General features: G+C 37.9%; 1 protein-coding gene across 1 annotated transcript in view; it reads left to right on the top strand.

Moving 5' to 3' along the window:
* Nucleotides 1–19,446, top strand: part of MYBL1 (MYB proto-oncogene like 1) — a 36,161-nt gene extending 16,715 nt beyond the window's left edge. Inside the window, exons 6-16 of the mRNA XM_032777034.2 lie at nucleotides 652–835; nucleotides 1,533–1,607; nucleotides 3,428–3,532; nucleotides 6,985–7,218; nucleotides 7,905–8,270; nucleotides 8,790–8,932; nucleotides 9,330–9,444; nucleotides 13,268–13,384; nucleotides 13,486–13,590; nucleotides 15,367–15,546; nucleotides 16,748–19,446. Coding sequence (XP_032632925.1) covers nucleotides 652–835; nucleotides 1,533–1,607; nucleotides 3,428–3,532; nucleotides 6,985–7,218; nucleotides 7,905–8,270; nucleotides 8,790–8,932; nucleotides 9,330–9,444; nucleotides 13,268–13,384; nucleotides 13,486–13,590; nucleotides 15,367–15,546; nucleotides 16,748–16,876 — 1,753 coding nt within the window. The 3' untranslated portion in view covers nucleotides 16,877–19,446. The remainder of the gene's footprint in view (nucleotides 1–651; nucleotides 836–1,532; nucleotides 1,608–3,427; nucleotides 3,533–6,984; nucleotides 7,219–7,904; nucleotides 8,271–8,789; nucleotides 8,933–9,329; nucleotides 9,445–13,267; nucleotides 13,385–13,485; nucleotides 13,591–15,366; nucleotides 15,547–16,747) is intronic.
* The last annotated feature ends 5,616 nt before the right edge of the window (nucleotides 19,447–25,062 follow it).

The following is a 25,062-nucleotide window of genomic DNA, read 5'->3' as shown; positions in this document are numbered from 1 at the left end:
CAGACTGCTAAATTGTATGAGTAGCTCAGTTGAAGTCAGTGGGACTTCTTATGTAACTCCTCAACAGTGTGAGTAAAGAGCTTGCTAACTGTCAATTTGTTACAATTTTTTAAATGAATTCTCCAAAAATCTGTAGATACCTTCCTTTTTTAAATTTTAATTCTTACTCTTACTCTGCAAGTAGTCTAATGAACTTCAGTAGGACTGAAGAGCAGGGTATTCGTCTTGAGTAGTGGTGCAAGAATTTGGCCTCCGTATGTGGTAGTTAGTTGAGAAGGTATTTAATGAATTTGTGGGTGATTCTAATTTATTTTTAAGGAAATTCTAGATCCAAAAGTAATTGTCCAAATTTCTGCAGGAATTAAATTGTGGTTTGTTTGTTTGTTTTTTTTAACAACTTTATATTTGATAAAGCTAGAGGTGAAAACAGTATGGTCATATAGCATATCCAGCTGTTGAGGTATCCAGTCAAGAAAGATGTTCCTTACCAGTTAGGAAAGTGGTGAAATGTATGTGATAAGTTTAAAAAAAAAAAATCGGTGTAATTTTATGAAGTTTGCAATGTGGTACATTGTGTAATTTACTTAATTAAAAATTTGTTCCTGAAATAATTTGGTTTCCATATCTTCCTACTATCTAACTTTATTTTAGGACAGACAATTCAATAAAAAATCATTGGAATTCCACTATGCGAAGAAAAGTGGAACAGGAAGGATACTTACAAGATGGAATCAAGACTGAGCAGCCTAGTTCATCAAAACTTCAACACAAACCTTGTGCCACTGTAGAACACTTACAAATCCAGAATCAGTTTTACATACCTGTTCAGGCACAAGTAAGTTTTAAATGTACATACAAAAATTCATTCATTGCACTGTATATTTCTTCTATACTGTTGGCATATTATAAAATATAAGTTCCTCTCTGAAGAGGCCACCTGTCGACTTAATTTTAACTTAAATTATGTTTTGTAAAAGGAAACATAAAATCCTAGTACTGTTAGAACTGTTTCCATGATATGTTTTAAATTCAGTGGGGTAGTTTTCTAACTAAAATTTCCTAGCAGTGTTCCCCAGTCAAACCCTGCAATTCTAAAAGCTTGAAAGTGCAAATGTCTTCCTTCATTTTTGTTTTCACGCTGAAAAAGTACTTCAGAGTAGAAACACAGACTGGATTTTAAATTGTAGCAAGTATTAGTAAGATGTTTAAAACATTTTTTTTTAAACTCAATGTCGCTTTGAAATTTGCACTGCAGTCACATTTTAGTCTTCTGCTCAAGCTAAAATCAGGCTACGTAGTTGAGCAATTTTTTCCAGTTTCAAAATTGTCTATTTTCAAACTTGATAAATAATCTGTAAAATAAAAGATCATTTAATTGAAGTCAGTTTTCAGCTGTTTAATAATTTAAGTTTTCTAAACTCTTAAAAAAAAAAAAGTATAGTTTTAATTAAATTTGAATGTCTCTAAAGTTGTTGTGTTTTTGTTTTTGTTTTTTTAATAATGTGCAAAGATAATTTTTTGAATTCTTTTAGATTCCAGGTTACCAGTATGTGTCATCAGAAGGCAGCTGTATAGAACATGTTTCAACTTCTTCAAACTTTATTCAGGTAATTTTCATTGGCTATTGTAAATGAAATGAGGTCAGAGTTTGACTTATTCTGTCTCATTTCTTAGCCTGATAACACAAGGATTCTGTTTATTTTTAAAGTTGGAAATCATCGCATCTTTTTTAATTGAAGGCCTTGACCATTCAGCTAAATCTGTCGCCATGCAGAACCCTATTGACTTAAGGGGGCGCTGTACAGGAGCAGGGGTCTTCCTGCATAGCTCCAGTTGCAGGATTGGCACCTAAGATTGTATTTGTGCCCTTTTTCTTGAAAAAGCTGTTGCAACTTTACAGGATCATAGTACTGTACTGTGAAATGAAAGGAGTCCCCATCCCCTTCAAGTGCAGGCTGCAGCTATATTCATCAGAGGATGCCTGTGTTTATTTCTGATATATGAAAATATGATCAACTAATTCAGATCTGCTACTAATTAAATCCTTTGGTCTAATTTCTGTCCCTGACTATGTGCATAGCTCCCATTAAATTTAGCCAAAGGCTGTGTTTTGCTTTTTATGTGTGCAGCACATGTATTACTGTAGACCTAAGCAATTGAAAGATTCATCTAAAATGTATTAAGCCCATGTAGTAAATAAATCAGTCATCTTATTTTATTCACATAATTTTTCTCACCTCTTCTGGGTAATCCAAATCTTTGTCAGTCTTCACAAATATTGAAGCATTGAGATGAACTGCATAGCAAAACCAAAGGTTGTATGTTGGATGTATTCAGAGCAGAAATATGTTTGAATTAACTTGTTAGAAGAAAAACTTCCTTTGTGAAATGCTCATGATACATGGGTACCATCATAAATATTGTGCGCTGTAAGGAGCCTTCTGTTTGTGAGATGGTATTCTGGGATATTGTTAATGCATACATTTGGAAAAACTAAGCTAAATAAACTAACTTTTTTGTACGGCACGCTCCTCTCACAGTTAGATAAGCATGGATTTCTGTGAAGAATGCCTTTAACTTAACTGTGATTTTTGCTGTCGTTCATCTTTAAATAAAATTGTCCATTCCTCCTTCCTGCCACCCTTGGTGTGGATGCAAATCATGATTGAATGGCCTAGGATAGCCTTGAAAGAAGCAGGCCACACTGTTAACCAACTCACGATATTACACACACACACTCTCTCTCTCTATGAGAGAGATTAAAAATGCTGCCGCCTTTTAAGACACTTCTTAAACTCTGACTTAGTAACTATATTTGAAACTTATCATTTACAATTTAATTCCTGCAGAACCATATTGACCATGATTTTAAAAACTTGTCTAAGCTATACTTATTTCTCAAAAAACTTCCCTATTTTTGTTACAATCAGTCCACTTCCACTGGTGGGAGCACTAGTGTAGACAAGACCAGCAACTGTCAGTGTTTGAAACCCATGTCATGCAGATCTATTTTGAGTAGGGTTAGCCACACAGGTGCTTAAAATGCAGGTGGTCATCTGGAGCATGCTCTATGCTTCTGTTTCCCTGGGTACTTCCGCTAGAGCTGGGGAATTTGTCATAGAAGCCTAGTATAGCATGCTGAATGTTCACAAACAGTACTAAAACTAATTAGAACTAGCATGATTTCTGCATGCATAGGTTGAAAATCGGACACATCTGTCTGTGCTGGGCACTGAAATCGTGCCAAAACCATGCAATTGACAACCTTATTCTAAAATGGTTGTCAAGCATGGCTTTATAGCTTACACAGTTCTGCTCCCAGCATGTGCAGGATGTAAGAAAGTAGAAGTCTAGCTAGCAAAGGGAAGCCTTACATTTATTATATTATATTAACAGCTTCTATTCTGTTTTCTAATACCCCTTTCAGCATCCATTTATTGATGACGATCCTGATAAAGAAAAGAAAATAAAGGAACTTGAGTTGCTGCTTATGTCAGCTGAGAATGAAATCAGAAGAAAGCGAGTATCATCTGTAAGGACTGTGTATTTGTATAAATACCTGCATTGGCTTTACACCAAGATTGATCAGCAGTTCATTAATGGATGCTAGTAATTCTATAATAGCTTTAATATGCTCTTCCAAAACTGATCAAACTTGGTGTACGTGTAGGACTTCAATTTGGGGAATGTACATTATTTTTCTTTTAAACATGGTGTTTAACTTGAGGTAAATACTGTAGTATAGTCAAGTGCTTTTTTTTTTTTGTAATCCTAAAGAAAGAGATGACTTTTAGAATGGTAATTTCACCTGCTACTGGTTTCACTCAGCCCTTATTTGAGATCCACTCCAGCAACACTTCATGTACTGAGTAATTGTGTTACTTTTGAAGGGATAACCATGTGAATAAGGGCTGCAAAATTTTGTTGGTATAAGAACAGCCTGGAATTGAAAGTACTTATTTCCATAGATAAACCATTTAGTTGATCAACATAGATAAAGAAAAATGTTTTTCAATATTTTGCTATATCTGATTTTCTACCCTTGACTCTCAGAAAAGATAGCAAAGGAGACCTATGGTTAGAGCACTACCAGATTCATGGTCCGTTTTGGTTAATTTCATGGTCATAGGATTTTTAAAATTGTAAATTTCATGATTTCAGATATTTAAATCTGAAATTTCATGCTGTTTGTAACTAGCGGTCCTGACACAAAAGAGGATTTTAGGGGGGCGATCACCAGGTTATTGTAGGGGAGTGGGTTTGCGGTATTACCACCCTTACTTCTGTGCTGCTGCTAGTGGCAGCTCTGAATGCAGCGCTGGACGGCTGGAGAGCAGTGACTTCTGGCAAGAAGCCCAGCTCTGAATGCAGCACACTGCAGAAGTAAGGATAGCATGGTATGATACTGTCACCCTTACTTCTGAACTGCTGCCTTCAGAGCTGGGCCCTCAGCCAGCAGTTGCCACTTTCTAGCCGTCCAGCTCTGACGGCAGCAACACAGAAGTATTGTCACCCTTAAATCTGTGCTGCTGCTGGTCTCTGGCCACCCAGTACTGAAGGCAGTGCAGATGTAAGGGTGGCAATACTGTGCTCTCCCCCACGCAACCCCTTTTTGGGTTAGGACCCCTAGTTTGAGAAACGCTGGTCTCCCACATGAAATCTCTATAATATAGATCAGGGGTCTCAAACTCAATTTATCTTAGGACTAGTGCCAGTCCTCAAATCCTTCCAATAGGCCAATAATGTCACTCATGCCGCCCAGAGCCCGCTCCCCCTCCAAACTCCACTCCCCACCTGCCTATGGTTCTGGGAGGGAGTTTGGGTGGGGGAGGAGGTTTGGGGTAGGGGATTGGGATGCACGGTGCAGGCTCTGGGAGGGAGTTTGGTGGTGGGATGGAGTATGTGGGGAGGGGGTGGGGGTGCAGACTCTGGGAGGGGGTCATGGGATGCGGCGCTTACCTAGGGCTCTGGGGTGGGGTGGGGGGGCCTCCACACACTGCTGCCCCCAGGCACTGCCTCCACAGCTTCCCATTGGCCACAGGAGTGCTCAGGGTGGGGGCAGGGCACAGAGGCACAGTCCTGCCCGCCCTGGGGCCACAGGAAGGGGCCAGCAGCCACATGGAGTGAGTGCGCAGGAAGCTGCTCAGCTCTGCTGTGCTGCCAGTGGTGGGTGGGGCCCCGGGACATTTTAAATCACCTGGAGGATGCGCGTGGAGGGGGGGGAGAGAAGAGTGCCCGGGGTTGGCAGGTGGGGACAAGGGAGAGACCCGTCCCCAAAATTGTTGGAGCCCCGCGGTCCACATTGCGGCGGTTCTCAGGCTGCAGATGGCCCGTGGGCCAGGACTTTGAGACCCCTGTTGTAGGGTAAAAGTACACAAAAGACTAGATTTCACAGGTGAGGCTGGTTTTCACAGTCCATGGCAAGTTTTTCATAGCTGTGAATTTGGTGGGGCTCTACCTGTGGTTCAGTAGAACATTAGTGTCCTCTGCAGTTCCTACATGTATTTACAATCCAGAACCCCACAGGGTTCATAAAGGGATATTTATTTTAAAAAAAATACTTTCACCTGCCATGCAAACTTCAATGATCTATAAAGGCGAAGTGAGTACTGAAGCAACAAAATCTGCAGGAGACAAAGTTATTTAAGTTAGTCAGGACCAGCAAGGACTGTGAGGAACTCCAGGAAAGACTGAAACAATCTAGGTGAGTGGCAACACAATTACATATGAAATTCAGAGTCAATAAATGCATAGTAATGCACATTGGAGGTGAAAAGAGAAGAGTAACGAGAATGATCCAGGGCCTGGAAACGCTATCGTGAAAAGAGATTTAAAAGTTGGGGATTGTTTACCTTAGAAAGGAGACAAATAAGAGGGAGGGGACATGATGCAAGTATGCAAAATAATGAATGGCATATATAAAGATAGATCAGGAACTTCTGTTCTCCATCTCTCAACACAAGAACAAGGGGACATTATATGAAATTTAAAGGTGGTAAATTCAAAACTCTTAAGAAAATACTTTTTTCACACAACACTTATTTTGACTATAGAGCTTGTTGCCACAGGATAATGTTGACGCCAAGAAATTAGCAAGTTTGGAAAAAGGGAATGGACGCTAATGTGGATATCAAAAATATCCAGAGTTGTCATTTAATGATGAATTTTGGAAGGAATATGAAACCTCTAATGGAGACCCTGATGATAGCTATCTTTGAGGTCCAAGGGGTAACAGCAGACTGTCCCACATCTGCCTACTGTGGGATTCTTCCTCTTTCCTCCTCAAACATGTGGTACTGGCCACTGTCAGAGATAGGATACTGGACTAGATGGACTCTGGTCCAATCCAGTAGGATAATTCCAATATCTCTTCATACTCATTATGTTATAATGGTGCATGAGAAGCTGGAAATGAGGTGGTCTATAAACCAAATAACGTCGCTTTATTAGTCAGTGATGAAACAAAATAGCATAATCAGTAAAGAGTAAAGTCAACTTTAAAATAGAAAATTTTTAAGAATGAAATATTTTAACCTGAAAATGTGCCTTTGAACTATTATGCAGATGCCATTAATTAATGTCTTAATGTTCAGGAGAGTGAGGAAGCTTATATCACCAGTGACTTACAACATGAGCAATAGGGAACCGTATATAAATATATATGAAATAGAATTTCAATCATAGTAATGAGTAGAGGACAAAGGAATAAATGTAAGAGAAGGGGAATGTTGAATGTGTCCTGTAAATTTACGGGAAATGAGAATGTAATTGCATTACTTCAAAAAGTAAGTTGGCTGGGGAAAGGTAGGGAGATCATTGAGCTGAATAAGATTGTTGTAGAATACATCCACTGGAGAATGGTAAAAGTATTACTATACAATGTGTCTAAACAGTATATTTATGAAACTTGCCCCAAAATCATGTTTCTAATTTATTTTCAATTTCGAATTTGAATAAAACAACGCATTTCTGTTGTACTACTAGCAAACTGGAAGTTTCTCTAGCTGGTCTGGAAGCTTCATCATGGAAGATAGTATGTCTAATACTCTAAATAGCCTTGAGGAACAAACAAGTGAGTTTTACAGTATGGATGAGGCCCAGGGCACATCTGCGCAGCAGAATTCACCCACCAAGTACCTAGCTGTGGAGGCGAATGCAGTGTTGTCATCTCTACAGACCATTCCAGAATTTGCAGAGACACTAGAGCTTATTGAATCTGTAAGTTGGGATGTGTGATTCTCTAGTTTTCAGTAAGGATGCAATCCGTTTATATTTGGGTATGTTCATATTTTCATAGTACATATGTAAAATGTTTGAAATTACTTCATATAGTACTGATAGGTATAGTTTCGCTACTGTTGATTGCTTGCTTTACTGAAAGTCATGAGTGAATTGTACTGAAAACAAACTATATAAAATTATCTGGTTGTGTAAGAGAGGTAGGGGAAATATTTAATCCAGAGTGTAATGCCTTAATTAAAAGCTTGATATAACTGAGTTAAATTGACATTTTTTAATGGAATGCCAGAAGCTGGGGTAGCTGGTTGTTATAACCAACCAACCAATCTTAATTGTATCAAGCAACTTCTGTCTGGACTGTAAATGTATGCCTAAATTAGATTGTATATGATTAGGGTGAGTAATGAATATATTTTTGTAGCTTTTAAAATGTGAGAATTAATACTCAATATATAACTTCTCTGAATGCTTGCAGTGAGTTATAACTGGTTTTGAAAGCTCATATATAAAATGCAATATAATGAGAGAAACTGTTGCTCACTTGAAATATTCCAGACAGGAACTTTGCGATCTACAACTTCCACTTGGAACATTTTAGATAAGCAAAAATTTAGCTAAAATGTTAGCATGTCCAAGCCTGAGTGTCTTGTATCCTTACATTGTAGGATCCAGTAGCATGGAGCGATGTCACCAGCTTTGACCTTTCTGAGGCTGCTAATTCCCCTGTCAAACCTGCTCCAGTAACATTGAGGATTCAACACAATGAAGGGGCTATGGAGTGCCAGTTTAATGTCAGTGTTGTTCTTGATGGCAAAAAAAATAGTTGTAGCAGTGGAGAAGGAGAAGAGATTCTTTCAACATCTCCTTCCATAGCCAAGTTCAGCACTCCACCAGCTATCCTAAGGAAGAAAAAAAGATTGCGAGTTGGACAGTCACCAGTCAGTGAGCTGAATGATGGGTCATATAATGATGCTGTCAATGTTGCACTAAAACAAACACCTGTAAAAACACTACCCTTTTCCCCATCGCAGGTATGAATTTTTTAATACAGCCAGAAAGCTAGGATTGCAATGAACTGACACAAATTACGGGATTTTTTGAATAGTACCTTGTACCTTAATTGAATGTATTAGGAAACAGCTTAGAATGTGTTAAAGGATTGGCCAAATTTAAGGGAGAGCTTTAATATGGAAGAAATGGGTTCTTTTAAAAATGGTGAAATTGGTTACCTGATTTCCTTTCTGGGACTGATCTCTACTACAGCTTGAGAACTGGGCTTCAGTTTTCTTCCTGCACATACTGGAGGTTGTTCAGATTTGATTGTGTAGCTACAGGGCCTTGCCACATTCTGTGAATTTTTTTTTTTTTAAAGAAAATTCAGATTAAGGTTTCACTAGTAAATTCAGCTCATATTGTGGGGATAGAGGCATATAACTTTTTAAACAAGTTGTTAGAGATTTTCAATTGAAATCATGTGGGAAATTGTTTTTTTATTGCTCAGCATAATGTAAGAGTTCATGTTTTGTAAGTTGGCTTAGTTTTTCTTCTAGTTTTTCAACACGTGCTCTGGAAATGAACAATTTAACCTTGAAAATCCTGCATTTACATCTACTCCGATCTGTGGGCAGAAAGTCCTTATTACAACTCCTCTCCACAAGGAAATGACACCAAAAGACCAAAAGGAAAATGCAGGGTAGGATGACACTAAAGATCAGATATTAAAATAAAAGCAAGATTCTGAGATTATGTGTAGCCAATTTAGCTGTATATGCAGCTATTAATATTTTTAAAAGGAAGTTTAAATATTTGCATGCAAAAGTAAATCGGCCTTGTTTTTCTCTGATTTCCCAAGAAGTGACTTTAATTTTAATTTTCCCTTAATCTTTTTAATATTGTACTAAATGAAAGTTTAGATGTACTTGGGGCAAATACACAGTGATGTGTTTCTTGATTTTTGTGTGCCTATGTATTCCATTGTATAAAGAAGTAAACAGAATAGCTAATTTTGATGAATTTGTCATATATGCTTAACTCTATCAGGAATCATGAAATGTTAAAATACATGTGAACATTTTTCTCTGCTTGGATAGTTTTAGAACACCAACAATTAGAAGATCTTTACTGGGTACCACACCAAGGACTCCAACTCCTTTTAAGAATGCTCTAGCTGCTCAGGAGAAAAAATATGGCCCTCTCAAAATTGTGGTATGTGATCTCTTTGCCTGTTCGTTAATGTTTCTCTTAAGTGAGTCTGAATGCCCTCACTGTACAAAATACTGACTTACAAAGTGAGCCTTAATGTGAACATTTAAAAAAAGTTAGTAAAATTATTAGTGTCGTTGAAAGGTGTAGCACTTCCCAATGCTGGAAGATAGTCTTCTGTTTATCCACAGGACAGTTACAGCATGGGGCAGCAACAATGCAGGCTTCCCCTTTCTGCCCCACCAGTATGCTCCAATCATTTTTTGAAGGGACCATTTCCAGAGAGTAAAAGATTCAGATCCCACGCTCATTCAATTTATATCCTCTAAGGGCTTATATTGACCTTAAGCGGTAGTGTAGACATCTTACGTCACTCAGGGATGTGAAAAAACCACCCCCCTGAGTGATGTAAGTTACTTTGACTTAAAGCAGAGTCTACGCTATACTATGTCACTGGGAGACGCTCTCCCATTGACATAGCTTCTGCCTGCCGTTGAGATGTAGTAATTATGTTGACGGGAGTGTGCTTTCCTGTTGATGTAGAGCATCTTCATAAGCTGCACTACGTCAGAGCTGCTACAGTGTGGTAGTGAAGACAAGTCCTAAGAATACCAACAAGGGTAGACTTAAGCATTTTTTTTGTTTTCTTGAATCACTATACATTAATCAATTCTCATGCATATAGCTTGAAATTACGCATGTGGTAATGCCATGATCTAAAAATATTTTGTTTGCTGTCTTTATTTTTGAATCAAACCATGTTTTCTGGGCCAAAGGGTAAGACAATGGAGACTTTCTGAGCTGGTGCAGATGAAAGTATGGGTGACTGTCACTTTTTGACACTTAAAAACCAAGTTAGTCCTGGCTAAACTGGTGCAATTTCTAGTCAGTGGTAATTCAGGCCCTTCACATTGAGACTGAATTTGTCCTTAAGGTTCTGCTCTCTGACCCAGCATAGTCTATCACTGGACTATAGTGCTCTCAATAAATATTTTTTGGTGGTGATTAATATTTAGAAGTGGAGTGTCTTTCATCCTTAGTTGTAAGTTTGTAAAATAAAATCTGGAGTATTCTGGGAAAAGGGAGCTTTCATGAAATGTACAACTGAGTCACATATCTTTATATAAAACATCAATGTGTTTGCTTTGATTCTTCTGGCTTTGTGGGTAACTTCTTTGCCATTGTGACCATATTATAGCTTTACACCTATGCTCAAACTAAGTCTGCTCATTTTAGCTTTGCCTCTTCCTGTTGAATTGCTTGCTGGTGTACAGGAATCTTCTGAATTTAGTTGATTTTAGGGCTGTCAATTAATTGCAGTTAACTCACATAATTAACTCAAAAATCAGTTTTAATCATACTGTTACACAATAGAATACCAATTGAAATGTAGTAAATGTTTTGGATGTTTGTCTACATTTTCAAATATATTGATTTCAATTACAACACAATACAAAGTGTACAGTGCACACTTTATATTTTTATTACAAATATTTGCACTGTAAAAATGATAAACGAAATATTTTTCAATTCACCTAATACAAATACCATAGTGCAGTCCCTTTATCCTGAAAGCACAAATTACAAATGTAGATTTTTTTTGTTACATAACTGCACTCAAAAACAAAACAATTAAACTTTTGAGCCTACAAGTCCACTCAGTTCTACTTCTTGTTTAGCCAATCGCTAAGAGGAACAAGTTTGTTTACATTTACTGCCCATTTCTTATTTACAGTGTCACCTGAAAGTAAGAAAAGAAGTTCACATGGCACTTTTCTATCCAGCATTACAAGGTATTTATGTGCCAGATATGCTAAGCATTCATATGCTCCTTCATGCTTTGGCCACCATTCCAGAGTACATGCTTCCATGAGGATGACACACGTTTAAAAAAATGCATTAATTAAATTTGTGACTGAACTCCTTGGGGAAGAATTGTGTGTCTTTGGCTCTATTTTACTTGCATTCTGCCATTATATTTCATGTTATAGTAATCTCTGATGATGTCTCAGCACATTGTTCATTTTAAGAAAACTTGCTGCAGATTTCACACAACGCACAGAAGGCACCAGGGAGTTGTCAAAAGATAGCTACTGCACTCGACCCAAGGTTTAAGAATCTGAAGTGCCTTCCAAAATCTGAGAGAGATGAAGTGTGGAGCTTGCTTCCAAAAGTCTTAAAAGAGCAGCACTCTGATGTGGAAACCACAGAACCCAAACCACCAAAAAAGAAAATCGACCTGCTGGTGGCATCTGACTCAGATGATAAAAATGAACATGCGTCTGTCCACACTGCTTTGGATTGTTATCGACCCATCATCAGCATGGACATGTCCTCTGCAATGGTGGTTGAAGCATGAAGGGACTTACGAATGTTTAGCATATCTGACGTAAATATCTTGATATGCCAGCTACAGCAGTGCTATGCGAATGCCTGTTCTTACTTTCAAGTGACATTTGTAAACAAGTGGGGAGCCATTATCTCCTGCAAATGCAGACAAACTTGTTTGTCTGAGCGATTGGCTGAACGAGAAGTAGGATTGAGTGGACTTACAGCCTCTAATATTTTAATTTTTTATTTTTGAATGCAGTTTTTTGGTACATAACTCTACATTTGGAAGTTCAGCTTTCATAATAAAGAGATTGCACTACAGTACTTGTATTAGGTTAATTGAAAAATACTTTTATTTTTACAGTGCAAATATAATAAAAATAAATATAAAGTGAGCACTGCACACTTCATATTCTGTGTGGAAACTGAAATCAATATATTTGAAAACATGGAAAACATCCAAAATATTTATATAAATAGTATTCTATTGTTTAACAGCATGATTAATCATGATTAATTTTTTAATCACACTATCACAATTTTTTTTAATTGCTTAGCAGCCCTAGTTGATTTACCTTTTGTGAAATCTGACCCCTTTCCTTTCCAATCCATTATATTTTGGCTGCTCCTTTGTTCCCATACTATAATACTAAAGGCTGCTCAGATTCAGCCATTGGGATTGGCACCACTCTTTCTACCCTCACTCTAGATTCTAACCTCTGCTCCTCACAATGCAAATAGTAGCTCGGCCCTCCTGCTTTTATCCACTACTATGTTGGCTTTTAAAGCCAAAGTTTTGGGCTTAGTAGAATCCTCTCCCCCTGCTGGTACATAAAGGGACCATCTGTATGTGAAATTATACACTGTATTTTATAGTTTAGTGCCTTATGCAAAGATATATTATTGGTGTAAATACAAATTTCTCCCCAACAAGGATCACATTTTTGTAGTGCATATACCCTAATGCTATTTGTAGGGGATGCTTCATCACCTGTGTGTGTGTTGGGTTTGAATTTGGAAGTGTAAAATAAAGCTGAACGCTTTAATTCAATAATGTACATGTTCAGTTTGAAATGTCTCCTACAAAAAGTAGCACAATGGTTTGTGCTTCCAAACAATGTGATTCTTATTGGATAAAGTTATCATTCATAGTTCCGTTGGCTAATAAACTACATAAACAGTTTGTGTTTAAGTAAACTTTCCCTCTTTAGGGTTAAAATATGTTTATAGACCTACTGAGAAAACAAGCTGGCTAAAAATAACTTGGAATAATACAGCATTGTTAAAATCTGTTCAGTCTTGAAATGCTGAACTGGAGTTATCAAATGCAGTAATTTTTATTCCTTAATATCTTGGTGGATTTTACTGAGGCTTTCTACCTCCCATGGAGCAGATGATACCTCCTTATTATAATAACCAAAATGAAGGTAAAATGTGGTGAAAACCAGCAACTGATAAATTTTCTGTGGCTTCCCCCTCCCCCCATTTAAATTAGTCACAACCACTTGCCTTCTTGGAAGAAGATATTCGAGAGGTTTTAAAAGAGGAAACTGGAACAGACATATTCCTTAAGGAGGAAGATGACTCTGTCTATAAAAGCTGCAAGCAAGAGGTGATGGTGCAGTATGTTACTTTATTATAATAGTGGTAGCAAAAAATGGCAACTCTTAAACTGTAATCTTCAATTTTTTCTTTATAAAATGTTGATCACAGCACACTTCTGCCAAGAAAGTCAGAAAATCATTGGTCTTGGATTCTTGGGAAAAAGAAGAACTTGGTGCCCAACTCTTCACAGAAGAGAATGTTTTGGATGTACAGGTTGGTATACTAATAAATAGTAGAACTGGTAGAAATTTTGATGAAAAATGGAACAAATATTTCTTTTTTTGTTTTGTTTTGTTTTTTTAAGCAGTGCTAGTAAATAGTCACCTTGGGGTCTAACTATTGACAAGTAACAGTAAACCTGTAGCAATTTAAAAAGTAGTTGTCTCCAGTACCTGCTTGGCCTCCATGCTATGGTGTGTGGGATTATGGGTTTTGGGAATGTATGGATTGTATTGCAAATGTTAATCTTTTGCTTGTTGGATCACTGGATTCTTGGATGACATTAATGGCAGTGGGACAGGGGAAGTTTTTGCCTTTTTAGTCAGTTTTAAGGAAGGATGGTGATGAGCAGCCCAGTTCATCCTTAGGAAGAAGGCTGTTGGCTGTAGTACAGTCATTGTAGGATGGTCAACCGTTGAAATGAAGGGGAAAAATGAGGAATTTCAATATCTTAGTAAGTACGTGGAGGATCCGCCATGGAGGAAAGATGCAAAGATGGCTGGCAATCCAACACAGCGTTTAAAAAAAAAAATTTTTTTTTGTTTTTTTGGTAAGCAATCAAGGGAATTTCCTACACAGTGGTTTTTTTATTTCTGTTTGATGGTACTGTAAAAGTTTGCATACCAAAATTGTGGCTAGTGGTGCATGGCAGTGATGAAACTGGCTTGTGAATGTATTGCTTTTGAATATAATTTGGGAGAATATATTAAACCAATTTTTGAAACAATCAGTCCAGTGTCTCCCTCAGTATCTGTAAACAAAAAACACGGAAAGAACTGGTGATCAGTATTAAACATAAAAGCAGCAAATACCTGCCCCTGGAAATTTCCACTACATGCATCCGACAAAGTGGGTATTCACCCATGAAAGCTCATGCTCCAAAACATCTGTTAGTCTATAAGGTGCCACAGGATTCTTTGCTGCTTTTACAGATCCAGACTAACATGGCTACCCCTCTGATACTTGAGTATTAAACATGTGTTTTAGTAGCAGGCTTCTAGTACAACTTTCTGTCTTAGTGTGGACAGAGATTTATATTTTATAACTGTTTCTAAAACCATGCCAAGTTATCAAGTTTTATATAACTTATTTTTAAGAAAATATAATTGAAACTTTAGTATGAATGTGTAACATAAGGGAGAAGAAAAACTGGTCCACCCTGGTCAAGGAATTAGCATCAGAGCCATGCCAGCAGCAACTGTGTTTAAATTCAGTTGTTACCAATACATTTTGGATCCCAGTATAGTCTAGTACAGTGGTTCTCAACCAGGGGTTCAGGGCTCTCTGGGGGCCAGGAGCAGGTTTCAGGGGTCCACCAAGCATGGCTGGTATTAGACTCGCTAGAGCCCAGGGCACAAAGCCAAAATTCTGCCATGCAGGACTGCAGCCTGGATCCCTGAGTCCCAACACCCAGGGCTGAAGCCAGAGCCTGAGCAACTTAGTTTCATGGGGCCCTGGGCTATTGCCCTCCCTGCTATCCTCTAATATTGGCTCTGGCTTTTATATGCAGAAAAACACATGTGGCACAGCTGTGCTGTGGAGTTTTTATAGCATATTGGGGGCCTCATAAAGAAAAAGGTTGATGACCTCTGCTCTAGTACTTTATACTGATTTGACACTAGTTTTCTCAGAAATGTTTACTCATTGATTCTACCTGCTACATAGTTGCTTTATTTTCCTATTTTGGTTTTTTTGAATTAACAGTTAAAGGTTGTTTTACTAAATACTAACTTTTATTCCTCCTCCCCATTCTTGTTTTTTTGCCATTAGTCAGAAAATATCTATACTACATCTTTACTAATGATACCGTTGCTGGAAATACATGACAGCAGATGTAATCTGACATTGGAGAAACAGGCTACAACTTCAACAAACAAAACAAATACAGTAATTAAAAAGAAACTGAATTCTTGCACTTCAAAAAATGTCAAAATGGAAAAGTCTCTTCAGGTCTGGATTCAAGATACTTTATTAATTTTCATTACCAATTTTAACTGTTAAATGGTCTCTAATAATTTTTTAGTTTGTACCTCAGTTTTTTGATAACTGATAGGAATCTTGGCCAATATTTTTGCCACCATTATTTAGTTTGGGTCAGTTTCTGTGATTCCTGTTTTTCAAGCTAGTAATTTGGTGATGAAAACTTACTCCATGTCTGAACTCTGGGCAATTTTTAAATAAACTCTTTTTTTTATTCAAATTACTTAAATTCTGAAATGTAACTTATCAGTCTGTTTTAGGATTGAAACACTTGGTAATGTTATGTGGCTAAGATTTCTCTGAAAAGTGTTTCTGTGCAGTCACATTTCCTTTGGGCCAGATTCTAGTTTGTGGTTACATGGCAGTAAAGGACATGTAAATTGCTCACTACTACTTATGCAAGCTCTGTAATGGTCCACCACAAGTCAGGCCTGATTGAGAGACATTCTACAGATTTGCTACCCATGCTTGAATTTCAGTGCTCAGGTTTTGTGGGGGGTGGGCTAGTGGATCAGTGATTCCCCCTCCGCCCCCCCCCCATATTGATAGCCCCAATGTCCTCCACCATATCTCATTCATCTCAATATGTCTGATTCCCCCCCGCCATTTCACAGCTGCCAAACCCTCCTTTCTGTGTTTATAAAACAAAGTACCTTACATCCTTTCCAGCCACCGCACCCTTCCCAGCTGCCAAGCTACTTTCTGCATTTCCTCTGAACAGCAATTACTTTGCATTGTCAATATTGCATTCTGCTGTCTTTTGAAACTTCAAAGTAAAATAAATGGGAAAACATTCTAAAAGGAGGGGTGTTATTGAATTAGCTATTACAGCATCAATTATTACAATGAATATTTCAGTTAAAGAAAGCTCCTCTCTCGCTACTTATGTTACCTTAGAACTTTCAACCTGGCGCACAGGCACTGCTGGTGTGCTGAAAAGCAGTAAGCTTTGTCACAGAATTTATGCACCAAGTATTGCAAAATACATGGGTCCTGACAATAAAATGTGATATTACTTGAATTTTGATTACATAAACTTGTGAAATTTAGTGTGAAAATAGCTTTTAAAAGAATATCTGAATTAAGATTTGTATTTAAATGCTGAAGTATTCAAATACAGCTGTTTAAAAAATAAAATTTCCTTGTAACTGTTTTTTTTTTTTATATATAGTCAAATTGTGAGTGGGAAGCAGTTGTTTATGGAAAAACAGAAGATCAGCTTATCATGACAGAACAAGCAAGACGATATCTGAGCACATATACAGCTTCCGGCAGCACTTCAAGAGCTCTAATTCTGTGAGGATCACTGCAACTGACGAAACCATCCCTTCCCCTTACAATTAACACTACACTGAAAGAGATTCCAGTTAAATATATGTGAATGACGTCTTTGGGTTTTTTTGAGACAACCTTGTAAAGGAAAACTTCTCTTTTTAATTGACAAAACAGACAGATGAAGCTTTGCCTTTTCAAGTAAGGATAGCACAAAGAATCCTGCAATTAACTTTTTCCATATATTTTTTAAAAAAATCTAAAGTGGGGTGTAAAGAATAATAGTCCAAAATATTGGAGTAAATGTTGACATACACTTTTTTTTTTAAGCCCGGTTTTTCACATTTATTCTTCACAACATACATTGCTACTCTCCAGTTAATGCATTTTGAATGTAGGATAGGTTTACAGGTACTTCTGATTTCTGAATAAGCAACATATGTAGCTATATGAAAATTATTTTGCTTAAGTGCTCAGTTGCTTATGTAGCAATTTTTTTCTACCATATAAAGAAACACAATGGAAAGGAGTCTAAAGGAAGGATAGAAAGTTGCACTACTAGTTTTTGGTATGCTGCAAAAACAATAAAATTAACTACAGTGTTAAATATATTTATTTGAGAATGGTACTAGAAATAAGAGAGTAGGAAAATGGGATGAATTAAGTTTTTCATTAGTGTAAAACATCAGTATTTTCTTCAAAATCTCAGAAACTGAGACCATTGTTGAATGTATTGTACAGTATGTAGGAGCAAGGAAACTTTTGTAAATTGGAAAGGAGTCTGTTTTTATAATTTATTTTCATTTTAAAGCTTAAATGTAGATATTTATGTGTATGTAGGTTGTCTAGAAGCCAATGTTGTTTCCTGTTATAACAGCTAAAGTGGTAAAGGACAGATTTTAACCTTGAAGTATGGAATAGCTGCATCATTACAGGCTGTGAAGCATATAAATCTATACTGTATGTTACATCTACCTAAGGATTGCACTATATACCCTTTAAATCATGTTGGTCGGCAAAGTAGTTATAAACTATCCCTTTATTATTATAATACAAGTATTCCAATAACTTGTTTTTAATTAATTATTATATAAATAAGAGCAAGCCTGAGGTCCTTTATGTGACCCTATTATTGAGTCCTGTTAATGAATTAAAAATTAATGCATTTTATTACATGGCACCTTGGTTTTTAAAACAGTCTTATCTGCACTTAGAAGTTTGACCATTGTATATTTACTATACTAAATATTTGAAGAGTGAAGAGAATGTTTTTATTTATGAAAATCTTTGTCCTTATTTAAACCTCTACAGGTTACAACAGTTGCTTCGGTTGCCTATTTTAGGTATTTGCACTTATTTTGTCTTTTTTGAAGGAATGTTTTGGTTTGCTTTTGTTGTAGAGATTTTATCTAGTTAATTTCTTGCAGATTATAATTGTGTGCTATCAACAATACTGACAAGTAAATAGAATTGTACACTGTAGCTTTAGCTATTTATAATTCAGACACTCTTCCTCTCCACTCCTGGGTGTGCTGCTATAGATAATAGCAGAATCGGCTTGCTGCTATGAGAGATGGAAAGAGCGCGCATCATATGCACTGTATGTAAAATTTCCAAAAAAAAATGATGGCAGGTTCTCCAGTTATCTTAATGAGATCAACCATTACTATGCAGGATGTAGCAAAATTCATACCACAGAATTTATACCATATAATACTAAGACTTTTAGAAGATGTTTTTTGTTACTTAATTTTAACACTTGGTATGTGGTATGTGAAAAGCAATCTGTGTGGTTATTAAAATACTTTTAAAAACAGCTCATGGATTCCAATATTTTTAAAGGAACATTTAAATATTGAATATTTGAATGCCTAGATTCTGTAGTAGGCTTAAAAAGTTTCAGCAATCAGATTAAAAGGAATACAAATTCTTTTAGAAAAGAGATCTGAAAATCGCAGGTGTGCCAGGATTATTCCTCATTCATGTCAAATGGGAGGAGTCAGTTAGAACCCCTTGGCAGTGGTGGTTTTGGTGTGTTCATTGCTAGCAGCAGATTTCACAAGGAGAATCCAATCTGTGGCACAAAATGAATTAATGAAGGTGATTAAGTTGCATAACATGTAGAAAGATTCTTGTAAGCCTTTCGTGCCAGGAACTGGATTTATTGTCCCCTGGACAATGTCTTAGAAATGGTTGCACCAAAGACACCAGAACCAAGGTTAGACATAGTTATGGTAAGTAGTGTTTATTTGAGTTGGTATTGGTTGAATCATCTAGTTAACTGCTGCTTTTCTGCATTAGTGAAAAGGTTTTAATCTTTGACGTCAGGCATCTTTTTATCACCTTTTGAATGTTGTGTGCATTTGCATTTCTTTCAGTTTATAAGTAGACTATACATGTAGCAGCCAAACATACATACAAAACTGACTACATATATAATTCATTTTGTTTTAAGGTTTTAGTATAATATACAACAAATGCCTTGATTAAGTTTAGGTTTTTTTTGTTGTACTACAAACTTTGTTTCATGTAAGAGAATCTTGCATATAATGCAGACCCATATTAACAGCAGAAATAAAGCATCTATGTACAAGGTTACTGGAAAAGCTTCTTGTTTCTTATGAGAAATAAGACTAGTCTGTGTGGTTTATTTATTGTAAATGTTCTAGTTACACATTATGTGAGAGTCTAATAATATTTAGGTATGCATCCAAATGAGTAAAATGCTGCAATAATTCCACAGCTATCAGTATGGAGAAGGGAAAACATGTCTGTGGGGATCATCTTTTTGGTATAGATTTGTGATAGTGACTGTCAAGTAGAGGTTGCAGTGTGGCTTCCATTACCTTGATTTTTAGCTTCTCTCTTAATATGCAGAAGAAAACTCATTTTAGTATGGCATTCCCTACTATTTTTTTAGTTACATGAGCGATTAATTTCTGAGAGGGAGGCTGCGTGCGGCAGGGTTTTTTAAATTAACATGAAGGGTGATTTACTGAATAAAATTTGTGGAACAAATAAGAGTTAATGAAACTGACAAACTTCACTGGCAGATTGGAAAATCTGTAAGAGAACTATCTAGTTTAGGACTCTTAAAGAATAAAAGCTTCACTGATGCAACCTCTGTTGTTTTTTTTTGTTTGTTTTTTGTTTTGTTTTTTTTAAATTGCAGTGCATGATGCTTGCAACTTTTACCAGTTGGAACCGGTGTGAGGTCTCTGTGGGTACTGTAATCTTTGCTTATTGGATCTTCTCATGCAAGTGTCTGAGATTTCAGTTTATGGCAGTCTCATTATTGGTCTTGGACACACAGTTCCTCAAGCTACTCCCTGTTAAAAGGGAAAATAATACTTGGTTTTTTCACAGCCAAACCTTCCTGGATCTCAGTAAGAGCAGTGTGACCTCATCCTGTGTCTCAGCTACAAGCCTAAGATGCTTGGCAGCTTTTCTGTTCTCCTCCTCCTCCACATTACTTTTCCTTTTTTCAGTAGATGGCTTCTAGAAAATCAGCTATTCTGCATACAGGTGTTTTGATCTGTCAGCTGTGACTATAGCTCCTCTTACTCTCCCTATCTTGGCCTTAGTGGGGAGGGATGGAAAGCAGTGAGAACAGCAACCATTAGCAGCATAGAACAGACAAAGCTGTAGTTTTTTACAATTTATTCTAATTCATAGGCTCTCAGCCTAGGAGTCATGACCACTCTCTCCCAGACAGTAAAGGCTCCTAGCATCTTTCACTTAATATGGGATCATGGGATGGAAAAGGTTGAGAACTACTATGCTAAGTTATTATAATTCTACTTATAGTACCTCAATTCCTCTCTTTCTTCCACGAGTGCACTGCTGTATAAGAGGTGGAATTTGACCCCGTGTTTGACGCGTTTAAACATTTGCAAGGACTTGTTCTCTTGGTATGTCCATAATCTCAGCAATGCCTATTAACTATATGGGCATATTTTGTTACCAAAAAAATTTGAGAAACTTACTTAGTGTCACAGCTAAATACAAGATGGAACAGATTGTTAAGCATAAGTAGTGTAAACACATGTCAAGGTGAAGTGGCCCATCAACACCCCTCCAGTTAATAAGGAGGAAAAGGGGGGACGTAACATGCAGCTGGGCGAGGGGGTTGTCATTGGGTTATAACAAAACATAAGATTCACTGATGTAACCTATAATTCCCATTTTAAAAAAATGCAGTTCATGAACCTTCCAACTTTTAACAGTTGGAACTTGTGTGAGGTCACTGTCTCTGGATACTGTAATGTTTGCTATTGGATCTTATGCAAGGTCTGAGGAGATTACGCTACCCACTCTTCCCCCCAATGACTGGAGGGTTGTTAACGGGCCACTTCACCTTGAATCATCCCCTGAAATATGTCTTGACTACTTATGCTAAACAATCTGTTCCATCTTGTATTTAGCTGTGATAGCCTGAGTACATTTCCCAGACCTGAAGAAGAGCAATGTGTAAGCTCAAAAGCTTTTCTCTCTTACCAACAGATGTTGGTCCAATAAGAGATTACCTCATCCATCTTGTAGGTCCAAGGATATTAGAGACATGGCTACAACACTGCATATACACGTGTAGCTTATTCCTATGCAGGAAAGGAAATATACCATACTGGTATAACTGCATCTGCATTTGGGGTTGTATCTGTATGACTACTTCAGTTAAGTAAAAATAATTATACCAGTACAAAATCTGGGTGGAGCCGGGCTCTGAAAACTTGAAAAATGTAATAAATGTCTAATGCTTCCAGTACTTAGTTCTGAAACCTCCAAGGAAAACTTAAGTTCTTCTTTGAGTGATGTCCCTTTGGGTGCTCCACTCCAGGTGTTTGGACGCCCCTGTGCTCGTAATTGGAGATTTATGGTAGCGGTGCCTGGTTGGATCGCACATGCATGGTCCCCATCTTGCGCCATTTCAGGCAGTTAATTAGCGCAGTGCGATCAACTCTCCCCCTTCATTTCTTCCTTACTGCCCTTGGCTATGAGTTGGTGCATTCAGCAGTGCCTCAGAACTTAGTTGGCATAATATACCCTGGTTAGTTCTAGTTTTGTTATAGATGGTTAACTCCTTTCGTTTCAGGAGCGCCTGAACACCTAGAGTGGAGTAACCACAGGGACACATATCTCAAAGAACCTATATTACTGCACAAGGTGAGTAACTTTCTCTTGCTGTGGAAGTAGGAATGGCAGTTCAGCAGATAGCACTTCTTTCATTCCAGTGTTGGACTGTTGCTGACTATGCCATAATTTAGATGAACAGATCTTGAATATTTGTGGCGATTAAGGCCTCTGATAAACTTTTCTCAAATAGGAATATTAAAGTTGGTATGTTTCAGTTCTGCTGACCTAAAATTTTCCTTGTCAGGCATGGTCACTCTAGAGAATACTTAGTCCTGTCATAAGTGCAGGGGACTGAACTTCACTAGATGACCTCTCAAGGTCCGTATGATTCTATGAACTTAGAGTATTCTCCATGGTTTATAAAGCTGCTACGGTTCATGCCAGTAGTGTTTGCATTTCTTCTATGGGGAAAAAGGATTCTTTGTAATTTCAAAGTGCTTGAGATGGAACGAAAGAAATCCGATCACCACAACCAACTAGTACACAAAAGGGACTTTATATTGTTCCTAGGTGGTCTCAGTTGATTGCAATCAAATGGCCTGGATGATTTTCCCCCTAGGTCAGCAATATGCACACTCAGCATAGCATGCAACAACCACATTTGCAACCTTTCTGTCTTGACATCTGTTGTTTCGGGTAGTAAATCAACCTGCTATCAGAAGTCGCTAACGCCTGGTCTACGCTACAGGGTAAGGTTGATGTAAGCTGCCTTGCATCGACCTAGCTGTGGAAGTGTCTTCACTTAAATTTGGTTTGGGCCAATGTAAGTGCCTCTCTATGTCAATTTTAGTAACATCTCCCTGAGCAGCATAGAGTAACGGTGAATGTAATTAGGTTGGTGCAGTATAACTGTAGACATAGTGTTGCTTATGTCAACTGTTACTGGCTTCCAGAAGCCATTCTACAATACACACACTGACAGTACAATTGATATAAACGCTTCTGGTGAGGATGAGTACTGCTGACCGAAGGAGCCAAGTGTGCACGCACACAAATGATTTAATAACAGCAGCAGCTGAATGCTGACATGTTAGGTCGAGGTAATTTTGTAGTGCAGACATGACCTATGAAATTAACCACTCTTGTGTTCTAAGGCCAGCATTTTCAGCTTGATCATATTACTAGAAATAACAATATACCCTTCTCCAGTGCCGTTGTGAGATGTACACCTCCACCCCGATATAATGCAACCCGATGTAACACGAATTCTGATATAATGCGGTAAAGCAGCACTCGGGGGCGGGGCTGCATGCTCTGGCGGATCAAAGCAAGTTCGATATAACACGGTTTCACCTATAATGCAGTAAAAAATTTTAACTCCCGAGGACAGCGTTATATTGGGCTAGAGGTGTTCTTAAATTCTTGACAATCTTTTAAAAATAAATGTGGAAAAGTACTTTATCAACTTTGTGTAATATCTCTACTCACTCATACTGTAAGTGCTATGGTTCCCTATTGAAACTACATTGAGTCAGATCATTGTTAGGTGTTGGGTAACTTCTCCTGGTCTCTTGGTTTCTGTTAAGTAGTTAATTCCTGTCTATCTTAACTTGCCCTCCCTTTCCTGGAGAAGGTTAGGGGGCTGTCTGTAAGCGAGTACTGGTCTGTCTCCCAGGATCTGTGAGAGTGAGGGATTGTCTTTCAGGATCAGTTGTAAAGCTTTTATGCGCTGGAGAGGTTTTAGTTGGGGGCTGAAGGTAACAGCTAGTGATCTTGAAAGACGATCCCTCACTCTCACAGATCTTGGGTGACAGACCAGTCCTCGCTTACAGACAGCCCCCTAATCTGAAGCAAATACTCACCAGCAGCCACACAACAGAAACACTAACCCAGGAACCTATCCCTGCAACAAACCCGATGCCAACTCTGTCCACATATCTATTCAAGTGACACCATCACTGGACCTAATCACATCAGCCATGCCGTCAGGGGCTCGTTCACCTGCACATCTACCAATGTGCTATGCCATCATGTGCCAGCAATGCCTCTCTGCCATGTACATTGGCCAAACCAGACAGTCTACACAAAAGAATAAACGGACACAAATCGGACATCAGGAATTATAACATTCAAAAACCAGTAGGAGAACACTTCAACCTCTCTGGCCACTCAGTAACAGACCTGAAGGTGGCAATTTTGCAACAGAAAGACTTCAAAACCAGACTCCAATGAGAAACTGCTGAGCTTGAATTGATTTGCAAATTACTGATACCATTACTTCTGGCTTGAATAGAGACTGGGAATGGCTGAGTCATTACACTACTTGAATCTATTCCTATGATAACTATCCTTACACCTCTTGTCTACTGTCTGTCTGTAATTGACCATCTTGATTATCCCTACCAAAGTGTGTTTTCCTGCTGATAACAGATCATCTTAATTAATTAGCCTCTTTGATGGTATGGCATCGGTGTGTTGTGTGTGTATGTGTGTGTATCATGTGTTTATATAAAATATACACTCTTCTTATATATTCCATTCTATTGCATCCGATGAAGTGGCTGTAGCCCACGAAAACTTATCCTTAAATAAATTTGTTAGTCTCTAAGTGCCGTACTCCTGTTCTTATAATTGATATACTTTATGCAAGATGGCTCATTAAGATATCATTGGGAAGGCTTGATTATTGAATGTGATTATCCTATGGGATATGCATGTATCATTTCTGTATCCGAAGTTAGGAATTGACTACGAATCAGTATTTCAACTATGCACTTTGGTGACGCCTACTGGTAAATTTCAGGTGCCAACGATGTAAAAGCCTGACAGTGCTGATGGCTCATCAGCAAGAGACAATGGACTGAAAGAGCTTAGTCTTCCTGTGAATGTGAGGGTCAGCCTGTGAAAAATGGGTACAGGGGCCCTACAGAGGCATGTGACCATGTCACCTGATACTGGACCCATCTTGAATTCTGTTCTTTTCCAGGAGAAGCTGGGGTGGGGAACAAACTAGGAAACAAGGATCCTGACTTATGCAAATCCTATTTAAGGGTGGAGTGAGGTAATCCAGCTCACCAGTTCTCCCCTGCTATCCCACCCAAGATGACTGCTAGAAACTGATGGGTTAGATCGCAGAACCCC

This window comes from Chelonoidis abingdonii, chromosome 2 (assembly GCF_003597395.2).
Source record: "Chelonoidis abingdonii isolate Lonesome George chromosome 2, CheloAbing_2.0, whole genome shotgun sequence".
Lineage (NCBI taxonomy): Eukaryota > Metazoa > Chordata > Testudines > Testudinidae > Chelonoidis > Chelonoidis abingdonii.
This window is presented reverse-complemented; position numbering and strand designations above follow the sequence as displayed.